The sequence below is a fragment of the Lepidochelys kempii genome, chromosome 14 (genome assembly GCF_965140265.1).
Source record: "Lepidochelys kempii isolate rLepKem1 chromosome 14, rLepKem1.hap2, whole genome shotgun sequence".
NCBI lineage: Eukaryota > Metazoa > Chordata > Testudines > Cheloniidae > Lepidochelys > Lepidochelys kempii.
The window spans coordinates 13,295,959-13,321,393 of NC_133269.1; the positions used below are offsets into that span (position 1 = coordinate 13,295,959).

A 25,435-nucleotide genomic window follows, 5' to 3' on the forward strand; every position below is an offset into this window, starting at 1 on the left:
TACAATGGTGACTTCTGGCTTTGTAACTTAGAACAAAAATGTACATATTGTATTATGCAAAACCATTACATTTACCTGTATTTGTTAGGGCTTAGTTGGTTCTATTTAAAAAAAGGTCACCGTAATCTATAGTTAGTGACATTACAGCATTTGTTAGGCTATTCAGAGTCTAGGGCACCCCAGTGTGCATTTCACAGCACTCCCAATTTGCAGTACAACTTTAAAATGACACTTTCGAGGTAAAATCTTAAATCTGAGTGCCCATCTAACACAAACATCTGGTATTAAGGGAGATCATCAGGTTTAAACAAACTTATTTGTTGTAGAGTAACTTTGAGAATCTGGAAAAAGGCTGCATTTATGGCCAAAATCTTGACCTTATTACTAATACTCCCGGAACAATAAGTAAATCCCTACTGTAAACAGAACTCAATAAAATACAGATTGTGTGAAAGAAGGAAAATCTGCTTCCTTGCAAACATCTTTGCTTGCTAGCTTCCTTGCTACACTTTTCATCTGCAACTCCAGATGTTGAGATTCTTGTTCCCAGTTTGTACCTATTGGTTGGAGAGCAACTTCTGCAAATAAAGAAGTTAAGAGGGTGAATAATTTAACTTGTCAAAACTAAGAACCAGACATTTCACTGTAGTTAGTGGGAATTTGTTTCCTGTCTTATCTAAATTAGCTGATAACACTTACATCTTAAATGCAACAGATAATGTTAAGTTTCCTGTAAAAACTTATCAAGCTGTAGAAGATTTTAATGGGGAGATAACAACTTTTATCTGTGCTTAAACCTCTTGCTATGTTTGATTCTCTCTGTGTTTTTTGGACTTCCAGTTATCAATATAATTGCAAACTTCCAATTAATCCAACTTCCCTTGTAAACTGATAACTTCTCCAAATGGGAGGTTTCTTCAAAAGTGCTTCCAGGCTATTATATTTGTTTTTCTTCCAAATTAAAAAAAGAGACTCTGAAAGCAACAGCTTCTGTTTAAGTGAATTAAACAGCTGCAGTCTGCTGATAAGGCTTAGAGTAACCATGGTTTCAGAGTGGTAGCCGTATTAGTCTGTATCAGCAAAAACAACGAGGAGTTCTTGTGGCACCTTAAAGACTAACAAATTTATTTGGGCATAAGCTTTTGTGGGCTAAAACCCACTTTATCAGATGCATGGAGTGAAAAAGACAGTAAGCAGTATATATACACATTACAGCACATGAAAAGATGGGAGTTGCCACACTATCAGGGGCTTGTTCACTTGCACATCTACCAATGTGATATATGCCATCATGTGCCAACAATGCCTCTCCGCCATGTACAGACAGTCTCTATGCAAAAGAATAAATGGACAGTCTCTATGCAAAAGAATAAATGGACACAAATCAGACATCAAGAATTGTAGCATTCAAAAACCAATAGGACAGCATTTCAATCTCCCTGGACACTCAACAACAGATTAAAAGTGGCAATTCTTCAACAAAAAAACTTGAAAAACAGACTTAAACGAGAAACTGCATAACTGGAATTAATTTGCAAACTGGACACCACCATATTAGGCCTGAATAAAGACTGGGAGTGGATGGGTCACTACAAAAAGTAATTTTCCCTCTGCTGATACTCACACCTTTTTGTCAACTGCTGGGAATGGGCCACTTCCACCTTAATTGAATTGGCCTCATCAACACTGACCCCCCACTTGGTAAGCAACTCCCATCTTTTTATGTGCTGTAACATATATACTGATTACTGTATTTTTCACTCCATGCATCTGATGAAGTGGATTTTAGCCCATGAAAACTTATGCCAAAATAAATGTGTTAGTCTCTAAGGTGCCACAAGGACTCCTTGTTTTTTTCATAGTAGTATATGGTCACACTGATGAACTGCTAGAGATTAGGAAGTGCTGTGTCAGTTTATGTGATATACAAGGTAGCCCCTTTGACAAACATAACTACAAGATCAGACAGACAAATTTCTAGCAGGGTTGTCTGAATCCTGGTCATCGCAAAGCTTAACACTGCAGCTTTGGCACAGATGAAACAAAGACACTGGGCTACATTCTTAACTGGTATAAGAAGGAACATGTCCTCTGACTTCAAAGGAGTTGTACCCTTTTATGCCATGGTCAGAATCTGACCAGCTGGGAAAACGGTTTGGTTTCAAGTATTATGCAAAGATTTGGTATGAGGGAGGAGGGGCTTAGAAGGATTTCTATTTTACCCAAACTGTTCTGTCCATCCCTACAAGCAACCTCTGTAATGCATAAAGACAGTGAGGTAAAATCATAGAATATCAGGGTTGGAAGGGACCTCAGGAGGTCATCTAGTCCAACCCCCTGTTCAAAGCAGGACCAATCCCCAATTAAATCATCCCAGCCAGGGCTTTGTCAAGCCTGACCTTAAAAACTTCTAAGGAAGGAGATTCTACCACCTCCCTAGGTAACGCATTCCAGTGTTTCACCACCCTCCTAGTGAAAAAGTTTTTCCTAATATCCAACCTAAATCTCCCCCACTGCAACTTGAGACCATTACTCCTTGTTCTGTCATCTGCTACCATTGAGAACAGTCTAGAGCCATCCTCTTTGGAACCCCCTTTCAGGTAGTTGAAAGCAGCTATCAAATCCCCCCTCATTCTACTCTTCCGCAGACTAAACATCCCCAGTTCCCTCAGCCTCTCCTCATAACTCATGTGTTCCAGTCCCCTAATCATTTTTGTTGCCCTCCGCTGGACTCTCTCCAATTTTTCCACATCCTTCTTGTAGTGTGGGGCCCAAAACTGGACACAGTACTCCAGATTGAGGCCTCACCAGTGTCAAATAGAGGGGAACGATCACGTCCCTCGATCTGCTCGCTATGCCCCTACTTACACATCCCAAAATGCCATTGGCCTTCTTGGCAACAAAGGCACACTGTTGACTCATATCCAGCTTCTCGTCCACTGTAACCCCTAGGTCCTTTTCTGCAGAACTGCTGCCATGCCATTCGGTCCCTAGTCTGTAGCGGTGCATGGGATTCTTCCGTCCTAAGTGCAGGACTCTGCACTTGTCCTTGGTGAACCTCATCAGATTTCTTTTGGCCCAATCCTCCAATTTGCCTAGGGCCCTCTGTATCCTATCCCTACCCTCCAGCGTATCTACCTCTCCTCCCAGTTTAGTGTCATCTGCAAACTTGCTGAGGGTGCAATCCACACCATCCTCCAGATCATTAATGAAGATATTGAACAAAAGGGGCCCGAGGACCGACCCTTGGGGCACTCCACTTGATACCGGCTGCCAACTAGACATGGAGCCATTGATCACTACCCGTTGAGCCTGACGATCTAGCCAGCTTTCTATCCACCTTATAGTCCATTCATCCAGCCCAAATTTCTTTAACTTGCTGGCAAGAATACTGTGGGAGACCGTGTCAAAAGCTTTGCTAAAGTCAAGGAACAACACGTCCACTGCTTTCCCTTCATCCACAGAACCAGTTATCTCATCATAGAAGGCAATTAGATTAGTCAGGCATGACTTGCCCTTGGTGAATCCATGCTGACTGTTCCTGATCACTTTCCTCTCCTCTAAGTGCTTCAGAATTGATTCCTTGAGGATCTGCTCTATGATTTTTCCAGGGACTGAGGTGAGGCGGACTGGCCTGTAGTTCCCAGGATCCTCCTTCTTCCCTTTTTTAAAGATGGGCACCACATTAGCCTTTTTCCAATCATCCGGGATTTCCCCCGATCGCCATGAGTTTTCAAAGATAATGGCCAATGGCTCTGCAATCACATCCGCCAACTCCCTTAGCACTCTCGGATGCAACACATCCGGTCCCATGGACTTGTGCATGTCCAGCTTTTCTAAATAGTCCCGAACCACTTCTTTCTCCACAGAGGGCTGGTCACCTCCTCCCCATGCTGTGCAAAGCTGAGGGCAGTCATACCAGTATACTGTAATTCCCTAAAAAAAAATCACTCACCACTCTCTCTCTCTTCTTCTTCTTCTCCTCCCTATGGGAAGGTTTCCTGCAGCTAGGAGGAAAGTAGCAACACTCGCACTTTAAGAGACTCATAAGCAAACCTGTTCCCTGCTCCAAGCTTACCATGCTTTCAGCTTCCACCCACTCAACCTAACAGGATCACGAGACACCCTAACAAAGTGGCCAACCACAAACCTCCTTCATAGCAGGAACGTGTCTCTTAACATTTATTTAGTCAGGATCCTTGTTTCCAATTTGAATTGCTAAACCAACTATCCTCTACCTTGTGCTTTGTTTTTGCCTCCGCTAGTAATTTTGTTCACTGGAGAGAGCATGGAGGAGGGATGAGCATTTGAAAGGGAGAAGAATCTCATGAGACCAGCATACAACAAAAGACTCAGACATCATTTAATTTATTCAAGGTACATAGAAAGGAAAAAAGCAAGGTCCCTAAACTTGCCCTTTTTTATGACCATGACCATGATGAAATGGGTCTCCCTACAATCTGGGTGAGCCACCTATTGGAAGCACAGACTTACCCAGAAATCTGCTCAATCCCTCCATTCACTTTGATCTTTAAACAAAGCCAGTTTATTCTATTGCCTTTGAAATGCAGACTGTATGGCTGTAAAGCCCATTCTGGGTATGTCTACACTGGAATTAGACACTTGCAGCTGGCCTATGCCAGCTGACTCAGGCTCATGGGAGCCCAGGCTATGGGGCTGTTTAACTGGGCTCAGGTTGCAGCCCGAGCTCGGGGACCCTCCCATCACACAGGATCCTAGTCCAGACTCCAGGCCAAGCCCAAATGTCTACACCGCAGTTAAACAGCCCCTTAGCCCTAGTCCCGTGAGCCCGAGTCAGCTGGCAGGGGCCAGCCATGGGCTTTTAATTGCAATGTAGACATACCCTTTGTAGCAAGATGAGGTCCTGAAACATAAGTCCTTTCATCAGAGGCCTGGTATGAGGCCTATGGCCTGCGCTAAAGTAATGGTCAAGACTATGCCGATATAAAACAAAGTTAAACTGTGAGCAAGAGGCAGGCCCTGCTCACAGAACGTGACATGAAGAGAGCTGATGCTGCAAAAACACACATATCTAAAAGGTACTGGGCACAAGTGATATAAACACGTGCCAGGATGGTACCAGAACACTCCTGATACTAGCATATTCCTCAGATAACAGGAACATGCTGACCCATCCTAAAGACAGGGTTAAAAGGATAACATGATGGATAGGGTTGTTTTGATCGAACCAACATGTACAAGGTTACAGGCGGCACCTTACTATGTAGAGGAGTTGTACCTCAATATGTCAGTAGTGAGGTGTAACTTGTTTGTACCTGTGTATAAGAATGCACCCCTGAGGGGTTGTCTTTGTCTGGCTGAGGGGGCAGTGGTAAATCCCGCCACTGACTGAGCCGGTCCATTGTCAGGAAGCGCATATGTACTAGCAAAACTGTAGACATCTGATCTGGGGAGCTAGAGATTGCTTCATTTGGCAATAAACCTGGGCGGGTGCCTTCGTACCTTATCGGAGTCGGTGGTCATTGTGGTTTCTCTCGGGGTCTGCTGTGCCAGCTTTCTGCGCAGAGCCGGGGCAGCACACAGAGGGAACACAAGCACACAGCCGACTGTTATCAACATTGAACAGAGCAGAGCACCACACTGGTGACATCTGATGACACCCTCAAAGGTCTGCATTAGCTCTTATTTAAACAAGGCAAAAGAAATTGCACAGCTACATTCAAACACCAAGGGAAGAATACTCACTGAAAGTCAATGGGGCTTATGTGCCAAAATCCCATTGTTGCTTTGGAGAATCTCCCCCCTAAAATGAAGCCTTTGCTGATAACAAAAGAGATGCTGATCCAGCATGAACAGTGCAGAGAGTACAGAGTAAGTGATGAAAATGAACAAGTTCTTTACAGCAAGGCTGAACTAATGGGGCACGTTTCTGAATAGCAAAGGCTAATCTGATCTTGCTTCCCTTATGCACATGAGCAGCCCCATGACTTCAAGTCACCTCTTTTCCAGTATCTATATACCATAGTATGTATGCATTTGTAGATAGATGGGGGACTTCAAAATTTTCACTCACCAGAGACTGATAGAAAAGATGAAGACCCCTTAACAAGAACCATGAACAGTACCTTGCTAAGAATCCCCAGCACCTTCCTCCTTTAGCAACTATGGGTGGTTGCTGAGCTTTCTGGCAAATAATTGGCCACAGAGCTCACTACTGCGCTTCTGTCATAAACATACAGCTAAGGGTAGCATAAAATCCCTCTGTTACCTATAAAGGGTTAATCAGTTCCAGTAACCTAGTTGGCACCTGACCAGAAGGACCAATGGGGAAAGATGATACTTTCAAATCTGGGGAGGGGAAAGGGATTTTTTTTGTGCTTTTTGTTGTTCTCTCCAAAACAAAGGGAGAGACCAAGCACGTAATCCAGCTCCTACTGAATGATACAACTAAAATTACAGAAATAGTAAGTAATAGCAAGGAAACGCGTTAGAGTATCTTTTGCTTTAGCTTGTGAATTTTCCATATGCTAAGAGGAACGTTTATTCCTGTTTTTTGTAACTTTAAAGTTCTGCCTAGAGGGGAATCCTCTGTGTTTTAAATCTTATTACCCTATAAAATTACCTTCCATCCTGATTTTACAGAGGTGCTTCTTTTACTTTTTTTCTTTATAATAAAGTTCTGTTTTTAAGAATCTGTTTGGGGTTTTTAGTGTCCTAAAAACCCAAGGGTCAGGTCTGTGCTCACCTTGTTTACTCTCAAGCCTCCCCAGGAAAGGGGGTGAAGGGGATTGAGGGGATATTTTGGGGAAACAGGAACTCCAAGTGGTCCTTTTCCTAAACCTTTGTCTAACTCACTTGGCGATGGCAGTGATACCATCCAAGGATGAGGAAGAATTTGTGCCTTGGCGAAGTTTTTAATGTAAGCTGGTAAAAATAAGCTTAGGAGATCTTTCATGCTGGTCCCCATATCTGTACTCTAGAGTTCAGAGTGGGGAGGGAACCCTGACAGCTTTCCACTCAGCTTTCATAGTGACTCCATAAGAACATAAGAATGGCCATACTGGGTCAGACCAAAGGTCCATCCAGACCAGTATCCTGTCTGCTGACCGTGGTCAATGCCAGGTGCCCCAGATGGAGTGAACCTAACAGGTAATGATCAAATGATCTCTCTCCTGCCACCCATCTCCACCCTCTGACAAACAGAGACTAGGGATACCATTTCTTACTCCCAGCTAGTAGGTTTACTCCTCTGGCTACGGTGTGTCTGATAGAAGTCAAGGCTTGAAAATGTTATCAATCTCAGTGTCTATCAGGTTGCCCACCATTGTAGTGTTTCAGCAACTTACAGGGGATGAAATAGTTAATAAAACCTAAATATTTATGGCCAATAAAAGATAATGAACATAGGTGGAACTATCTATAAAGCACGGAAAGTATCTAAATAACTGACGATGTTCCCGGGATAACCTAATTTTTTCTTGATGATTAGGTATTTCAGGAGCAGGGAGGGAAATGCTGACATTCTATTTTGCCCTGAATCAATGAGTTAGGTATGAATTTTGTATCAGCAGAGACACTGGGATCCCTTTAAAATCTCTCATCAGACTAAAGCAATTTTCAGGGAGCAGCCAGTTACACTTACTGGTGAATTATAACCCGTCACGCTAGTGACAACACCTCCAACATCCGCACTACCACTAAATCTCAGTGCAGAACATCACAACTAAGCCATCGCTGTCACTAAAGAGCCATTAAGCCTATGCGCAAAATGGGGGGACTGCGATCCAGAAAAACACAACTGCAAAGATACTCCTTGCATCGCACCTCTCAAGCTCCCAGATATCCTGGCCCTATTCGCCCATCTCCTAAACCCTGCTCTGCTTGGCTTAGAGGCTCGATGCATCTCATTCCAATTGAAGGTGAGCTCAGACCCACAACATTCAGGAGGAGGACCTAAAAGCTCAGGGGTGTTCGCATCCGGAGTTTTGCTTCGGCCCATTACAGACAGAAGAGTGATTTGCTAAATTTGGATACAAGCTCTGTTTCAGATTTCAAGCCCCAATTCCCACCCCCAGTTTTGGGGATGTCTGCAGTGTGCTGCTCTGCCTTCCTAAAAGTCCTGTGCATTTAGGGGCGCCTGGGAATTGCACATAAGGATCCCTTTCAATAACAACGATCGTCACATCTGCCGGCAGCTCGCTCACCCTACAGAAGATAGAGCAGAATCTGAGGAAAGTCACTGAGGGACCACCTCTCCCCCTCAACTGGAGCCGACCGGGGGAAGGCCAGGGATATTGCTGATTGCCACCTTTTCTCAGAACAGGATCTTCACAAAGAGACTGAGGCAGCCTGCATCTCTCAGCAGAGCTGTAGAGAAACTGCTTGTGGCTTGCTTCTGCACAAGCGGCAAAGGCTAAAATAGGATAACTGCCAGCCACTTCTTCAAAGGAGCTGTTGAGAAGGCTCTGGCACCTCTCCCTACCCCAGACTGCTGGAGTTCCCCAGTGTCCCACAGCTCCTACAGCCTGCAGAAGGCAATTTGGCAGCAATGTTCTTTAAGCCGCACCACTTCTGCTGCAGTGATACTGTGCAACCGTCTGGATGGCTATGCTGTCAAGACGCAGACTTCTCAGAGCACTAACTTGCCATACTTTTATATTGTTCTGATATTAACTCACTGGCTATGGAATTTATTTACTCTGTAACTGTACTTGGCTATAAAAGACAACAGAAGAGAGACTAGCAATGTTTGCTATCGCATTATGGCAGAGAAGGCCTCTCCTTGATATTGCATGCAGGTTGTGAACTTGTGGTTTGTCTGCTAATCGGTCAAGAATAGCATCAAGAACACCCTTCCTCACCGTGGACTTCAATCACCTCTCTTATTCTAGTCTTAGTCCTTTGTGTTTATCAAACCTCCAGCCAGTACTCCGCCAAGTCAGGATCAGGATTTTGATTACCAAGTTCATTTCACTTGACCTAGATTCAAATGGGAGCCAGATTTCAGGCAGGCCATCAAAAAGGTAGAAGCTGTGTGCTGCATTAATTCGCTGCAGTGCACGGTACTCTCCCACCACCCTTTCCTCTTGCGGGGGGAGTGAAATTTCCCTTCAAAAGGTCACTCTAAAATTGGACATGCCCATGACGCACACCGCAATACATTTTACTCTACACTGAGCTATTCACCCAGGGTCCCATAGTGCTTTATGGCAGGAGAAGGAGCATAACAGTGAGCACAAAGCTTGGCTGAAAAAAATTAAGAAGGGGAAGGGGATTCTGACCCGTACACGTGGTTGTGTGGGAACTTTCAAGACCACGAATGGTCTTGACCTCTGCTTTAAATCTTACCTATCTTCTGTGCTATGATCCAGATATCAGGCTAATGGACATTACAAAGGAATCCCTCATGCTGGCTTTCAAATGTTGGCTTCACCGTATGTGAAGTACAGATGTTACTGTAATAATACTCCACCGTACACCTGCAAGGCAAGCTTCCTATAGCTCAGAACTAGGGGTAATTTAATAATATTTGTTGGGATTTGGGCAATTATTTTCACTGAATTCGTTCATTAATACGTTATTTTCTCACTTTTAAAAACAATAATCTTGAAATCTTGGTGGCGGCATGAGAGTCAAAAGGAAGCATACATATGAATTCACTCAAACCATTGGAAAGGTGAAGGCCATGGGCACAAGCAGAAGATAACCAACATTCACACAACGGACAAGGTTAATATCTACCATACTATTGACTTGTGTTGGTTATCACTATTTGGTGCATTATTTAAGGTTAAAGTCAGAGTGGCAGGAGGTTGACACAAGAGGAGAGCAGCAGAGAAGGAGAAAAAGTTAAAAGAAGGGGAGAAAAGAGGAAAGATGGTAGACAGGTGGTGGATCTATGGCTCAATAGGTGATATTTAGATCCCATGATAGATCTGGTAGAATTCATCCATGATACTTTTAAGTGATGACGAGACCATTTGCTTAGCTCTGTTGATGGGTGAATAATATTCTGAAAAGAACATTTATTGCAAATCCTGGCAATTTTTTTTGTTTTGCAGTATTTCCCTCTGATATCATCTCACCTCCTCTAAAACAGGAAACGTGACCTTGTGGTCAGGCACTAGACTGGGACTCAGGAGACCCAAGTTTAAGTTCAGGCTCTGCCACAGACTTCCTCTCACACTCTCTCCATTTCACATTTCTTCGCCTGTAAAGCGGGGCTAGTAATGCTTCCTTTCCCCCACCTTCTGTCTATTTAAACAGTGAGTGCTTCAGGACAGGGCCGCTCCCTTACTATGCGTTTATACATCACCTAGCACAATGGTACGGTGGTACCCAATTTCAGTGGGAGCCTGTGGGCATTACCATAATACAAACGGTGACAATAATTCTGTTCAAGGTCTCTAGTGAGCTGCTGAGTTCCAGAAGCCCTTTCACCTTTGGGAACAAAATCATTTGCATTCCTAAAAAAAAGTTATTTCTCCCTTCTATACAGAAACCACAACATGCTTCACTGATCCCAAGATGATTGCTGTCCAACTGACTTGCTGCACCGAATTCCACAAATTAAAATTTTACCAGGGCAAGGGAATGACATTATCTACTGCTTGCAACTGTATCCTAGCAACTTTGATTATCAAAGGTGAGGTCAAAAGGAAACAAGAGTTTATATTACCACAAGGCTCAGAGCCTGTTACTTTTTCGTGTGTGCATGCACCAGATCTTAGTATACAAAATATAATGCCGAGTTTGTTGTCTGTGCTAGTGAAGGACAAACATTGAAAACGTTGAGTTTTCATTTCTAGAGGTAAAAATATAAGGATTTCCTTAACGGTTTATTTTACAGTGTCGAACTGATCTTAACATTCGTAATCCACCAGAGAGAGGACACAATGATGAACCAAATTCTGTCATCAAGAGTCCCACACAGAGTATTGCCAACTCTATGCATTCAACAATCATGGCTCAGACCCCTAAACAATCTTGAGATTGGCTTAAACATCGTGTTTAAAAAAAACCATAATATTTGTGTTCTTTCTCTTTGCCTTCTGGCGCTGGACCATTAGGTTACACTGGGGTTGCATTTTCAAGCTTTTCTCTGCAATCATGAGGGTAGGAACTTTACTCTTTTTTTTTTTTAATGAAAGCTGAGATTCTGCTGTAATCACAGGCATGAACTTTAAGAGAAGCATAAAGTATCATGAAGCATGTGATAAAACCGTGAGAGCTCGCAAAACTGCCCACGTGCATTGGGCCAAACTGCCCTTGGATGCAAAAGGGCAAAGACCAAAGGACACAGGGACACATACTCAGATTAATTATTCTAATAGAATCATCAGCAGCACTATTGTGGTTTTGAATCACAGGATATTATTGCCTTGGATAGAGGGCAGTATGGAGCAAATAAAGTGATGTAAGATCTTGTGAATGAAAGTCAAGAGCAAAAGCAAAGGGAGTTGGGATCATTCTTTCCAGAAAAAAGAGTCAAATCCAAGAGACCTCATAGAAATTGTTGAAGTTACACAAGGCGGAACGAAGAGAAAGACCTCTGTCAACTGTCCTAACCAGCAGCCTGCCCTCGGATACCGTTCTTGTGGGGGGCAACTGTGCAGGCTGCTCTGCTTTGCTGAATAGAGCATTTGAAGGAGGGGTGTCTCAAACTGAAAAACTTCCCATCATCCTTCAGCTAAGAGGGGGGCAATCTTGACAGTCAGAACAAGAGTAGCTTGGTTAGAAATGGGACTGAAGAGCTAAAATTACAAATGTGGCAGTTTCTGCTCCTCTTTATACCCCCTTTCCGACTCCATTTTTCACTGGCACACCTGGGTACCCAGCTGGACAGAAGGCAGACAGACTCACGCTCAAGCACGAGATGAAAGGGGACTGTTGGCAAGAAAGTTTCTTAATGCTGCTTGGATTGTAGCAGAAGAGGGAACAGTCAGGCTAACAGATTCACTGCAGTGCTGATGAGACTCAGTCAGTATCTGGTTGAGGCTGTCTTCAATATCACACTAATACGGGTGTTCACTGATGTAGTATCCAAAGGCCACATGCCACTTAAAGTGACTAAGGATGCTCATATTCCTTAGTTGCAGTGACAACGTGCAGATGAATGTCAAGTCTTGGGGGCAACATCTGAAGCAATCAAATCTAGTGGCAGGTTAGAGGTAGAAGATGAAACAGTTTGGCTAAGAGTTTATACACTGAGGTTAAGGCACATGGGATGCCTACAGAACAGCTTGAACTAGCTAACGCCGACTGGTATCGCAGCACGAATCATATGCTCTAAAGGCTAGACTGCAATGCTGATACTCATAAAAATAGGCCCATTTCATTGAAATGTAGTGAAAAGGAGCTTACAAAATATGATTTCAAAAGTCAGGATATGACCCCCTCCCTGACCTGAAAAGTTTTTTCATCTATTTTTTTTTTCCTAAGTGGAATTGGCTGCCCTGTCAGACAGGGCAGCCAAAACAAGGAAGGAGGAAAGATGGGATCAGACTATGACGATGAAAGAAAGCGATAATCCTGGAATGGAAACGAGAGCAAAAGGAGAACTGGTCTGTGAACACTGTCACATTGTTCTGCCACTGGTTGCGTTCACGTTATAATTCTTGTGCAATATAAATCCATCAGCTTGAATGGGACTCTGTTAAATAGTAACCAATTTTTAGTGTAGAAGAAATACACTAGATGTTTTGTGGGGGTTGTAATTTAGAGTTGATGTCTATAAACCAGATTGACGCCTTTCATTGACAACGCCTTGCCTTTCCCTTATCTCTTGTAGGATGCTTTCTCCATACTGGAACAGTATGGTATTAATAGCACACAGAAGTATAAAGAGACCCATCATTGAGTCCATCTCCCTGTGAAAATAAAGGATGTATCAGACATTAGACAAACATGATGCCTGAAGTCCAATGCTGAAGTCCTCATTCAGCTGGAAGTCCTCATCAGCCAACATCACCTAAATAAGAAAAATTTAAAAAGCAGCTAAGTGACTTAGTCCCACTGAAAGATACAAGTGTCTAAATCACTTAGGTACTTTTGAAAATGTATCCAATTTCCCTAACACTGGTATAGCAATTTTCAACTTCAAAGTGCTTTAAAAATACTAATTATATATAATAAGACAGAAGAATTTTTGTAAATAATAAGATGTAGAGATTTTTTGCAAAACAGTATTTTAAAAGGTCTACTGAAAGAGCAGGCATATCTCTGAAGATAACTGATTACAGAGCACTGGGAACTGTGTTACCAGAAAAACTAGTCAACAAGGTTAGCAGAAAGAGATGGCGTTAGGATATCAAAGTACAAGCTAAGGGTCTGATCCTGAAGTTGGATCTACACAGCAGACCCTGGTGCGCATACAGAGTTCCCTGGCTCCAGTGAGGTTCTACATGAGAGCAACAGTTCAATTGTGTGATGGAAACATAAAAATTAGACGTTCTTGAAATATTTGAATTATATGATGCTTTCTGTATTTCACTGAAGAGGAGATACTTTGTTCAAAGTGAAATACTGCACGTCACTAATCAATTCACAATTTTGACCAGTTTGTTTACTAAGACAAAAATCAGGAAAGGCATATAAAAAAGGAAATGCTACATATTAAAATGGAAGCTGATTGCAATTTTTATTTGAACCTTTTTTCAACCAAAAAATGGCCTTTTTGCAAAACTAAACTTTTTTTATGAAAAGATTTGATTATTTTCAATATTCTCAATCAAAACCCAGAATGTCAACATTTTAAATTTGTTTGTGTTTTCTCCATCTTCTTTCCCCTTCTGTACTGAATACAACACAATACGCGATAACCAGGGTTTGGAGGGTTTTTTTCCCCATTTCACTCTCTCATTTTCTTTCTCTCACACATTCCCCCATTTTTCCTTTCCCTGCTCTAACTTTTCGGCAGTTTAGGATGTTTGGAAAATTTACAAAATGGCAAAGAATACAAAAGAGCCCAATCATTCATTCAGTTGCATGGGGGTGGCGAGGATGCAGGGGAAACAAGTAGACATTTTTAATTTCAGAAGTTTCCATTTTTTATTTTTGAAAAAAGATTTTGCAAAACTTCAACATTTGAAAAAAAATCATGTAAACAGTTTTTCCCCTGTTCCAACCAATTCTAATAAAAATGCTATCGGGTATATATTCACTAGCATTTGAAATGGCTGAAAATGGCATGAATCTTGTTAAGTTGACCTCAGCTCTGATCCTGCAATGAGATCAGTGAGGGGTCAGGTGTCTGCCCATATGGTCCTTGCTGCAGGATCAAGGCCATGACATTCATTTAAAAAAAAAAGATAACTATAAAGATGTCTGGCAGCTGTGACTGCTGCTGTTTCCTTTAGCTCAGCCAAGTAAAGTGTAATTGGACATAGGCCCACCCTGGACAGCTATAATATCAAGCTAGGAGGGGACAGATTTATAGCCATGAGTAAAACTCAGCTTTACTGTATTGAGAAATTAAAGATCCCTCTTTCACAGACTGCCCAGGGGAATTTATTTAAGTTTTTAAACACTGAGGTCTTTTGATTGAATTTTAATACATCACATGAATAGCAAATGGGAAAAAGAGAGAAGTCTCAAATTTTTGTACTGGTGACCCCTTTCACACAGCAAGCCTTTGAGTGCGACCCACCCTTATAAATTAAAAACACTTTTTTATATATTTAACACCATTATAAATGCTGGAGGCAAAGCGGGGTTTGGGGTAGAGATTGACAGCTCGTGACCCCCCATGTAATAACCTCGTGACCACTTCAGTGGTCCCGACCCCAGTTTGAGAACCCCTGTTTTATACTCTTCTCTGTGGCCATGTAATGAGAAAGTAATCAATTGCTCTGTACACCCACTTCTCAAGTGATTCATGGTTTCATCTCAGATATTGTTTCCATAGGAGAGAAAATTTATGGAATTCATATCTTTCAGATGGTTGGGTGTTTACATACATTCTCAGCATTGCTTAAGCTGAAAAGGTCATAGCTAGAGTTGGATAAAACTTCATGTCAAAACCTGAAGGAATTCACCTGGGCTTTGAATTTCACTGTGCAAGTCAACTTCCCTGATTGCCTTTCAACCTCAGAGAAAAGTCAGATAGGCCTGGGACCATTACTCTCTCCACGTAGACCCTCTCTCACGTAGACCCCCTGTTTCCAGAATCTCCATTTCCCTCTTTAGGTGTCCGGTGGGGCTTCTTGTACTATTAACACTTCCCCAAGAAGATTTTTTTTTTGGGGGGGGGGACAATTAGGTCAACCGTCCTCAATTCATTGTAAGAGCCTTCAAGGGAATAAGCTACCTGATATCCCTCCCCTGCTCCCCCCCCCCCCAGCGAGTAGCATCATATCTGCTATGATTAGATGGCTTCCCAGTAGGAGGTACTATAGTATTTAGGAATTTTCCTTTCAGGATGTGTCTGATGAGAGAGTACAGTGTATGAGGAGAAAGGAACAAAGCCTGAATGCTGCACTGTCTCGGTTCCCTCTTCTTGTGCTTGAACACTGAACAGCATCCTAGAATCTCTCCTCTGCTCCTGCTTATACCCTTGCTCATTCCTTTTACCACAGCCTGGCACTCAAGATGGCCCTAGGCCGTACAGCAGTAAGGGATGGGTGGTAAAAGTTAGACTAGAATGGGCTCTGTTCTCTTGCACTAAGAATTGTGACATTTTCAAAGATGGTGCCAAATTGATGCCCACACATTTCTCAGTTTAACCAGACCCGGAGGTGGTGTTTTTCCCTACAAAATACAAACAGCAATACCAGAGCAAGATTATCCTTGTCATGATTTAAAAAAACAAAACCCCTACATTATAATGAAGTGTCATCTTCATGGGGTCCATTAACTGCCACAGTCAACCAGGGAGTGTCACAAATTCTCATACACTGGAACATTTCTCTGTGCTACATTTTACTTCTGAATCTCTTCTTCTACAGATGTGAAAATACACATCAGTCCACTCTCTTGACTGCACATAGGAGGATGCTGATGGGTGCAAGTCATTCTAGATCTAATGGTGCATTTATACTATGCTCATCATTATATTATCGGAGTGCTTAATTGGCATTAGTTGTGTTCAGGATATTGAGAACACAACTATCCTTTTAGGGAAGCAAAATATAATAGATTCCAAGGCCTGAAGAAACTATTATGATCATGTAGTTTGATCTCCTGCATAAAATAAGCCACAATAATATAGTTTACGGTGATTCTTTACTAACAGCATCCACTTTTAGATAAATGAAATCTCCTTTTGTCATCTTTGTTGACATAGTAAACATGGGGATACAAGGATCTTAAGCTCCTTTATAAACATTAAACACCACTCTGATGTCCTATTTGATACATGGGGTAACTGAAGTGCAGAGACCATGTAGTCTAGCCAACATCACAGCAGAAGTCTGTCCCTAAAAGTTGTCCTGCGTTAGCCACTAGACTCCCCCTGTTGGAACTAATGTTACAGTAAAAGTGCAATGGGATAACTTGAAACTTCACAACTTTATTTGGGCTTTAAATAAAAAAACTTTTTCCACCAGGGACTTTTACATTGAATTTTTATTTGTTTAAAATAAACTGACTATAGATGTATTGAACTATATCGGCGCTGACTCTGCCAGTACAAAAAGACTCACCCCGTTCTTGAAATAGCCCACTTCCTCCCCCTCAGAGCCCCCTGCATTGTTTTGAACTGAAAACGAGGTTAAATGCAACACGTAAGTGGCTAAGAGGGGAAATTACTCACATTTGAGAGGGACGTTTTGTGCAAAATGACCCATTAGGTTTGTTTCTGGAATGACAAAATGAATGAAAGTCACTTGACCCAACTCTGCCCAGTTACACAGCATGCCTGACTCAGAAAGAAGGGATATCATGCCAGCCTGCAGATCATGGAAAGCTTCCATTCTGGTGCCTGGAGCTATGCTAAAGACAAGCACAGACATCTTGCTCATTTTCACATGAATTCAGCATTGCCACTGGTTATGTCTTTCTTGAAATTGCATCAGAGTCCCTGGATAAAATAAGATTAGCTTCAAGTGGGATGGGAAAAATGAGGCATGTGTCAAATGTCAAGGCACAGATTAATCTGGGAGCAGAGAATCGTGGGTTAAACAAGGGTATCAAGAGAGAGGAATAAGCCCTAATCTGATCTCCAAAATGACTAATTAGTTGTTCTCTCATTTGAAACACATCATTTGCCTATCTATTTATTTATAAAAACAGGCAGCTTCTCCTCCAGTCTCCTGGTGCAATTACATTCTATCTATTTTAGGTACTTATATGGCCCCCCAATGCCATAGTATCTGAGTGCCTCACAACATCCTTGTTGTGAAATGGGGATAGGAGGCACAGAAAGACAAAGTGACTTATCCAAACTCGCACAGGGAATTGAACTCAGCTTCCCAAAGCCCAGGTTGGTACTCTAACCACTGGACCATCTTTCCTCAGCTAAGAACGAATTATAAGAAGCAACTCACTGTCTGTGATGGGCAGCATCCCTGGACAGCTCTCCCCACACTTCTTGAAACACCCTCAGCGACCCACCCATCAGCAAGGACTCCATCACTCCACTGACCCTCAAGCCTATGCTTGAATAAACGGAAGGCCTCTTGTGCTCTGAAGGTTCAACTCAGTCAAACCAGTAAGTCATGACCAACCGACAGGGAGGTATGTCCAAGAGCCCTTAGGAAGGGTAGGCGATGATCACCATCCCCCTCTGGGGTCTCTCTGAAAGAAATGATCACAGGCACCTAAAAGCACCCTCATCCACTAGGTTTCATCTCATTATCCACACTCACAAAAGCTGGTTACATAGCTCGTAATGTCAGAATGAGCATCTGCTTTGAGCTGATCCTGAGCCAAAAAGCCCACTGCCGACTCCTGAGTATGCAGGTCCAAAACCTGACTAACTGAGGACCATGAGTTACAGAGTTGAAGGCTTTCCTCCAAAAATACCTGGCTTACGCAGAGCTGAAGTAGAGGGACTGCCATAGGAGATGCTCTCTACCATGGGCCAAGATCAGGAACATAGAGGACTTAATAGATTCAAGTCAAATCAAAATCTACAGTTATACGCTGAAGCGTCAATGTAACATGCCCGTCCCAGCCTGCGCCACCAACACAACAGGGACAAGTTCGGCTCTTCGTTAGCTGTATGCAACTCCTGCTGATCTGGAAAATACTGCCAACCATTAAAGCACCACACTACTATAAACTTCCTTACGAAAGACAATGCCATTGGTTCAATACAAACTCCACAGATATAAAGACCATCCTTGTCTGGGCAGACACACTGAACAGAGACAGGGATTGATTATGATGTATTTGTATTACAGAAGCAATCCGAGGCCTCAGTAAAGATAAGAGACTCAAGTACGGTACAAAAAAATAATCACATGAACACAAGGTCTTAATAGTGAGGATAATTAACCACTGGAACAGCTTATCAAGGGATGTTGTGGATTCTCCATCATGTGAAGTCCTTAAATCAAGATTGGAAGTGGAAATCCACGATTGTTGTCACTGAAATTCAGGAAGACAGATAAGGAAACGGTTGTAACAGAAATGTAAAAACACCGAGGGAGATTTTCAGAAGCTCCTCAGGGATCTAGGGTAAAATTTTCAAAAGCACTCAGGGGATTTAGGCTCCTAAATCCCACGGGCTTTCAATGAGAATGGGGCACCTATGTCCTTTAGGTGCTTTTGAGAACTCTACTCTTAGTGAATGGGACTTGTACTTCTAAAGCCCTTAGATGCTTTTGAAAATCTTACCCAACATTGTTATCGCATGATTTCTGCTAACCTGGTCATGCTAGATCTAAATGAGCACACAACTCAAGGAGGAGAACAATGATGGCTTTGAATCTCATATGCATACCCCCCTCCCCCCAGTCTGGATCTGGCTGTGCACCAGTCCACTCCCGCAGTGTATGCAAGAGCAACTGGAAGACTGCTCTATCTTATGCTAGGGGATCCCTAACCATAACCCCTCTTGCTGCCCAGAAGAGATGTGTCAAAGGAACTCTGCACCACTGGATGATCTCTGTATGGCTGATCTCGCTGGCGTTATGGCACTGTGTGCTAGGTTCAGCATAAAGCAACTGCAGGACAGCCGAGGATCAGGGTCATAATCGTCAAAGATGTGTGCCAACCAAACAAAATAGAAATCTGACAGACAGACAAAACAATGTGACAGAGTCAGGAAAATAATTCTAATTAATTAGAAAAGATTCACAGATTTTAAGGCCAGAACGGACCAGTGCATTCCTCAAATCTGATCTCCTGCATAACCCAGGTCAGAGAATTCCACCCAATAATTCATGCATCAAACCAGACACGTTGTTGAGCTGCACACAGCATCTTTCAGAAGACATCCAGATCGTAATTTAAGGATTACAGGTAATAAAGAATCCATCACATCCCTAGGTAAGCAGCTCCAATAGTTACTCTTGAAATAGTTAACTACTCTCAAAAGCAAAACTCCATGTGATTATAAAACTTCTACCCCAGCTCCCGTACTTGTGAGTACACTTATGTGTAACAGTACTGCATAAAGTATTAACACCACACCTACAACCTGCATCATTGCCGGTACATTTTACACGTAAATATTGCGCGCCCCCCCTCCCCGCACTGTTTTGTTAACAAATATTGCTACTGCAGTTTAGTGCTGTGGACCAATGTTCTCCCAGGAATTGTTAAACAAGAGAATATTTCTTTTATATGTAATCAACATTTTGATCTGTGTGGTGAATAATTGCCAAGACATATTATACTGTTTTCACTTGTACTTGTTTATAAGGGATTACACTAGTAGTAAGTGGAAATCTTGATTGAACAGGTATTCTCTGTTACTAGCAAGACATAATCCCCCATATCGAGAAATAATATATTTGATAGTGAACTGAACACAGACAAAAGCATATAAATCTCAGTTTCAAAGCGACTTGGGGCAGATTTTAAAGATATTTATGTGCCTGACAGCACAAATAGGCACTTACTGAGATTTTCAAAAGCACCTAAATTCCACTGATTTTGGGGAGGTTAGGTGCTTAAGTACTTTTGAGAATTCCACTCGGCCCCAGATTTTTAAATGTATTTAGGCATTGGTGCACTCAGAATTGCAAAGCCTAACTGATTTAGGAGTCTAAATCTCTTTCAAAAGGGATTTAGACATTTAGGAGCCAAAATGGGATTGTCGATCATAAGTGCCTAAATCCCTTTTTAAAATGAAATGTAAGCATTGCAATGCTAAGCACAGCAAAGCCTGAATACCTTTAAAAATCTGGGCCAAGGTACCTGTCTGCATCTTTAGACTCCTAAATACCCGTACAAATCTATCCTTAGGCCCTTAAATGCCCAAGTCACTTTTGAAATTAGGACTGAGGGCATGTCCACACGGAACAGCAATGCACATTACAGGAGTGTAATTTCCATGTTAAAGTGCACTGGGGAACTTTTAATGTGCATCAGTAGGGTCTACATGGACCAGTTAGTGTACTTTAGAAATCACACCCTGGAGTGAGCATCGCTGCTGCATGTAGACAAGCCCTTAGGCGGGTTTGAAAAATCTTATCCTTGCTATTGTATGCAAATTAATGAAATAAATACTTTACTGTTCTACAATAACAGACTAGGGCCACAGTTCAGCAAAGCACTTACGTCCATCCCCATTGAAACAGCAATGGACATGCTGTCAAAGTTCCAGGCTAGCCATACCTCTCTCCATGCTGTGGTCTCTCTCACTGTACCCCACAGGCTTTATGCCTTGTGGCTTTACCTCTCCCAAACTGGAATTCTCCCACTCTTACACTGGGCTGCAGCATCTTGTGCAACAACTGAGTTTACCCAGCAGGTCCGACAGCTTCTGACACCCGTGGCTTTTCCCTTCTGGAGCCTGTGACCAACGGTGAATATACCGACCAGACAGCCTTCTTAAAACCAAGGTATTGTCTATTTTACAGCAGGAACAAAGCTTTTAGAGAAAAAAAGATTTTAAAACAGTCTCTGTGCGTGTCTGTCTTACCATTACCTGATGGTAATCTCCATGCCTAAATTCTTCAGAGAGCCCCCACAGATGCCTGTTATCGTAGCCTAACCGCTCTGAACAACTCCCTCCTCTCTTAAGAGAGTGTCCCATTTTAAAGTCCCAAGATTATTTTGTTCTTCTGCATTCCTGGGCTTTGGCCCTTCTGGTTAAAACCACTCCTGCAGGCTCAGCAGGAGGTGAAGCCAGAGTCCTCAGAGACCAGGGCTCTGCCATTGTCTTGTAACAGCCCTCAATTTTTTCTGGAAAGCAGCTTAGCTTGAGTAGAGCTGGGTGGAATTTTTCAGATGAATAATTTATTGGATGAAAAATGCAGTTTCAGTCAACCCAAACCTTTTCCCGTATTTAATACAAATACTTTCGGCCTTTCACAAACCAACTAGAAGGCAGAGACAATGTTTGTAATGGTGCTACTGTCCCTCTCCTTTTAACCTTTAGCCCAGTGTTTCAGGCCCTCACCTGGGGCATGGGACACCCAGGTTCAACTCCCCACCCTGAAATGGACTTCAAATATTTTTGGAACTGCCACCAAACCAAAAAATCATTTATTTTACCCACTCTAATCTTAATCCATTCTTTGTCCTTCCTGCTTGTTTTTCTCTCAGTAGCCCTCTTATTAAACTAAACCAACATAATTCATACAGTAAACAACCTCATAACCAGGTCCTCATGGAGTATTCATAAATTATTACAGAGCAGCTCCAAATCTGTCACACACACTTGCGTGGCAGCGACTTCATTGAGCTCCATGTGAAGTTTGGGTTTGCCTGTGTGGATCAGGTCACAGGACTGAGACCTAGAGCTCTGAGGTTTATTAACAGCTGTTACTACAGTTTGGGGAAACACTGAAGAGTACATTTTATTAATAACACTTAGCATTTAGACAGGGCTTTTAAATTTCAAAACACCTTACAGTAATGACAACACATCCCACAATTGTTTCAAACTCTGACCATATTAAGCCTGCTAGAGTTTGAAACACGCCCCAGACACCCAGTAGCAAGACAAGTAGCCTTGCAAGCCAGAGGTGATATGAAAGATGAGACTGGGGAGTAAGGTGTCCCACCTGCAAAAACCAGGGGCAAGCCCTGGTGACAAGCCCTGGTGACAAGCCCAGAGCGTTGTGCCAAACGACCACCACCAGGGTGTTGCTCCTTGACCCTGCCTGGGGACTCCATCTTTTGTATTATCTTCTAGCTGTTAGGTCTTTGATAAATGTGTAGTTTCCCCCCTAGTAGCTCGGAAGGAGAAGGTGATTTCTATTTCTTTCCCTACTCCACAGCCTCCTGGCTGCTGCAAGAAAGGAAAGGTTGCTTCTATGTTCCTCGCCCAGTGCTACTCAGCTGCTACAAGGGGGACAAGTCTCCACTCTTCTACCATCTCCCCCCTTGCCTGCCTCTGCAGTTGCTCAGAACTTCCACTAACAGCAACAGTATGAAACTGATACGGTTCTTGACCCTTTGAGCGATGTTGGCTGGACTCTGAATGACAGTACCTGAGGTACTGTCTGCAGACTCAGGAGAATAACACAGCAGTAGCTGGCATTTTGATTGTGATCTTCTCAACCATAAGGGCTAGAAATAATTTTATAAAAGAATGGAAGCTTAATCTCTGCAGAAATCAATAGACACAGGACAGCTGTAAGTGACGGCACTTCTACAGCACTTTCCATCTCAGGGTCTCAAAAAACAACAATACCCAGCTTCCATAGAGTCCTTTTCATCAGATCTCAACGAGGTTTAAGTACATTAAAAATCATTTAAGATGAGGAAACTGAACCAATGAAGTGACTCGCCCCAGGTCACCCAGCAGGCTAGTGACAGTGCTGGGAGTAGGACCCACGCCTTCTGAGTCCCAGACCGGTGCTCTATCACTAGGCTGGGCTGCATTTTGCCAACAGGAGTGAGCTGAGCCTTCCACACCCCCTCTGTGCTATCTTATTACTCCCACATTTTAAGGCAGGAAAATTAAGGCACAGGGAGGCGAAGCAATTTGTCCAAGGCCAGGGTAGAAGTTCGGTGGGAGCCAGAGCTTGATTTGCAGAGGACTCCCAGCTACAGCTGAAGTCAGTGAGAGCTGCAGGCACTTGGCACCTCTGAAAAAGCCAGCCCAGGTCTAACACCATCCAGCCCCAAGAGCATCCTGTAACAGGGCACCAACCACCCATCCTGATCAGCCCTGGTGGGTTCATTGGGGGCTGATGCTCTGGGGTGACCGATGAGATGCTGCTGCCTGCTCTCTCAGCCACCCACGTGGACCAAACCTCCCCAGCCTCATTGGGACTGCTCTGAAGTCAACACAGCAGGCTGGAAAAGCTCTATGGTGCCAACGGGGGGTCTTTAAACCCCTCCTTATACCGCTCTGCACCCCTACCAGCCTATAGCAGTGAGCAGACACCAGCCTGGGAGCCGCCTCTCCTCCAGGGTCCCAGACTTTCTGGGTTCTTTTCAAGCAGTAGTTTTCAACCTGTGGTCTGGGGACCCCTGGAGGGGCCGCAGACTCTATCTAAAATTTTCAACGGGGTCTGCGCCCCTATTCGAAATGCTTTAGAGGCCTGCAAATGAGAAAAGGGGAAGAAGGCAAGAAAAAAAAGAAAAAGAAAAGGTCGAAAACTCCTGCTTTAAGCCCAAGACACATGGCAAATCCCCTCCATCGCTGGGACAGAGCCCACGGGGGGCCTCCAGCGCATCTCCAGGGGCCGGACTGCTCCTTGCTCCCAGGAGCTGTTTTCAGGGGCGCTCTCCCGCCCCCACCGCTGCCAAACCCCCAAGCGGTGGGGCTCGCCCCCCACCCCGAGCGCCCTAGCAGGGGGTTCATCCCCCTTGAGCGCCGCCCATCAGTGCGTCCCCCTTGACCGGCTGGGAGGGGGCCGATGAGCCGGCGGGGGGGGCTCTGTCTCCGGGGCAGCTCGCCTGGGACGGCAGCGCCCCTACCCCTTGCTGGCGGGGACGGGACCCGGGCGCTGCTCCCGCCGGGGGATGCCCCGGCCCGCGGGGCGCCGCCGCTTACCCAAAAGCGGGAGCCGCAAAACGCCTCCATGGTGCGGGGCCGAGCCGAGCGGCAGGGACAGACCGGGCAGCGCTCGGAGAGGCGGCTCCTTCCCCAGCAGCCGGGCGGTGAGCGCAGCGCAGCCCGGCCCTCTTCCGCCACGCTGGGGCGGGCGCTCGGCTCGCACGGCAGGGAAGTGGGGGCGGGGAGCCGGGCCGTTCGCCTGGGTGGCCGCCGCGGGGGGGGGGGCCCTAGCCGGCTTGGGCTGGCCCCCGCGGCCCGGGGAAGGTTCCAAAGCCGGGGAGTCCCTCATTCAGGAGCGGCTGACTCGGTTACGGGGTTCAGAGTAGCAGCCGTGTTAGTCTGTAGTCGCAACAAGAAAGGGAGGACTGGTGGCACCTTAGAGACGAACCAATTCATTTGAGCATGAGCTTTCCTGAGCTACAGCCCACTTCATCGGATGCATTCAATGAAGTGAGCTGTAGCTCACGAAAGCTGATGCTCAAATAAATTGGTTAGTCTCTAAGGTGCCACGAGTACTTCTTTTGGATCGGTTACCTGGGTTTAACCAGGGTGGCGGAAATGGTGCTGAACAGAGTTTTGTTCTCTTCTGCCCTTTCGGGTAAAGTGGCCAGCACCAGTTCAGCGGCTTCTGTTGCGGACACCCCTTTATCAGCAAGGGATCGTTTTCCTAGCGTACGCAAGGCTTATGAGTAAGGACTGACCCGACTTCTAAATTCTAGGCGGTATGATGGGTGCTTAACTATTTTCAGAGCAAGTTAGGCAAGTAACCCCCTTCAGAAGGCCACAGCCCTAATTAAAGCACTTTCCCCACTCCTCCTACCAGTAGGCCCCAGGGCCAGCTTTGCGCTCCCCTGCCTCCTTTGGCAACAGACTTGAGTCCTGCGTCCAGTGGCTCCTTGCTTTAGGCTGGGGGAGGGGCCTTTAGATAGGGGTGGGCTTGCATTCCCCCAGCCCTGGACCCTGGAAACTCAGTAGGTGCCTTTTGGAAACAGGTATCAGAGGGGTAGCCGTGTTAGTCTGGATCTGTAAAAGCGGCAAAGAGTCCCTTATTCACCCACGAAAGCTTGTGCTCCAATATGTCTGTTAGTCTATAAGGGGCCCCGGGACTCTTTGCTGCTTTTGGAAACAGAGCACTATATTGCTGTCTCTGGCACTGAACACAACACATACCCACCCATCCATCCACCCACCCCTACCTACCTACCTCTTGGAGGGATTAATGTGGGGGAAAATTACCATACTATTAGCAAGACCAAGGCGGAATTTGAATCTCAGATGCTTTTTATGTAATTAGGTAAGTAAAAAACTGGAAATAATTATAGCAGCAGCTACTAGCTGTGCTGCTTCTGGCCTCTTGGCCGTGCCTTGACTTCTTATACAGCCTTTCAT

General features: G+C 44.2%; 1 protein-coding gene across 5 annotated transcripts in view; it reads right to left on the bottom strand.

The window, feature by feature from the left end:
- Positions 1–24,199, bottom strand: part of ABCC3 (ATP binding cassette subfamily C member 3) — a 76,652-nt gene extending 52,453 nt beyond the window's left edge. The window contains exon 1 of one of the 5 annotated variants that reach the window (XM_073311346.1): positions 3,956–4,737. In XM_073311346.1, the coding sequence (XP_073167447.1) occupies positions 3,956–4,081 (126 nt within the window). In that variant the 5' untranslated portion in view covers positions 4,082–4,737. Of the gene's footprint in view, positions 1–3,955; positions 4,882–24,043 lie in introns of those variants that run through there. The other 4 variants (XM_073311343.1, XM_073311345.1, XM_073311347.1 and 1 more) reach the window with 4 other exon arrangements.
- Between the last annotated feature and the right edge of the window lie 1,236 nt (positions 24,200–25,435).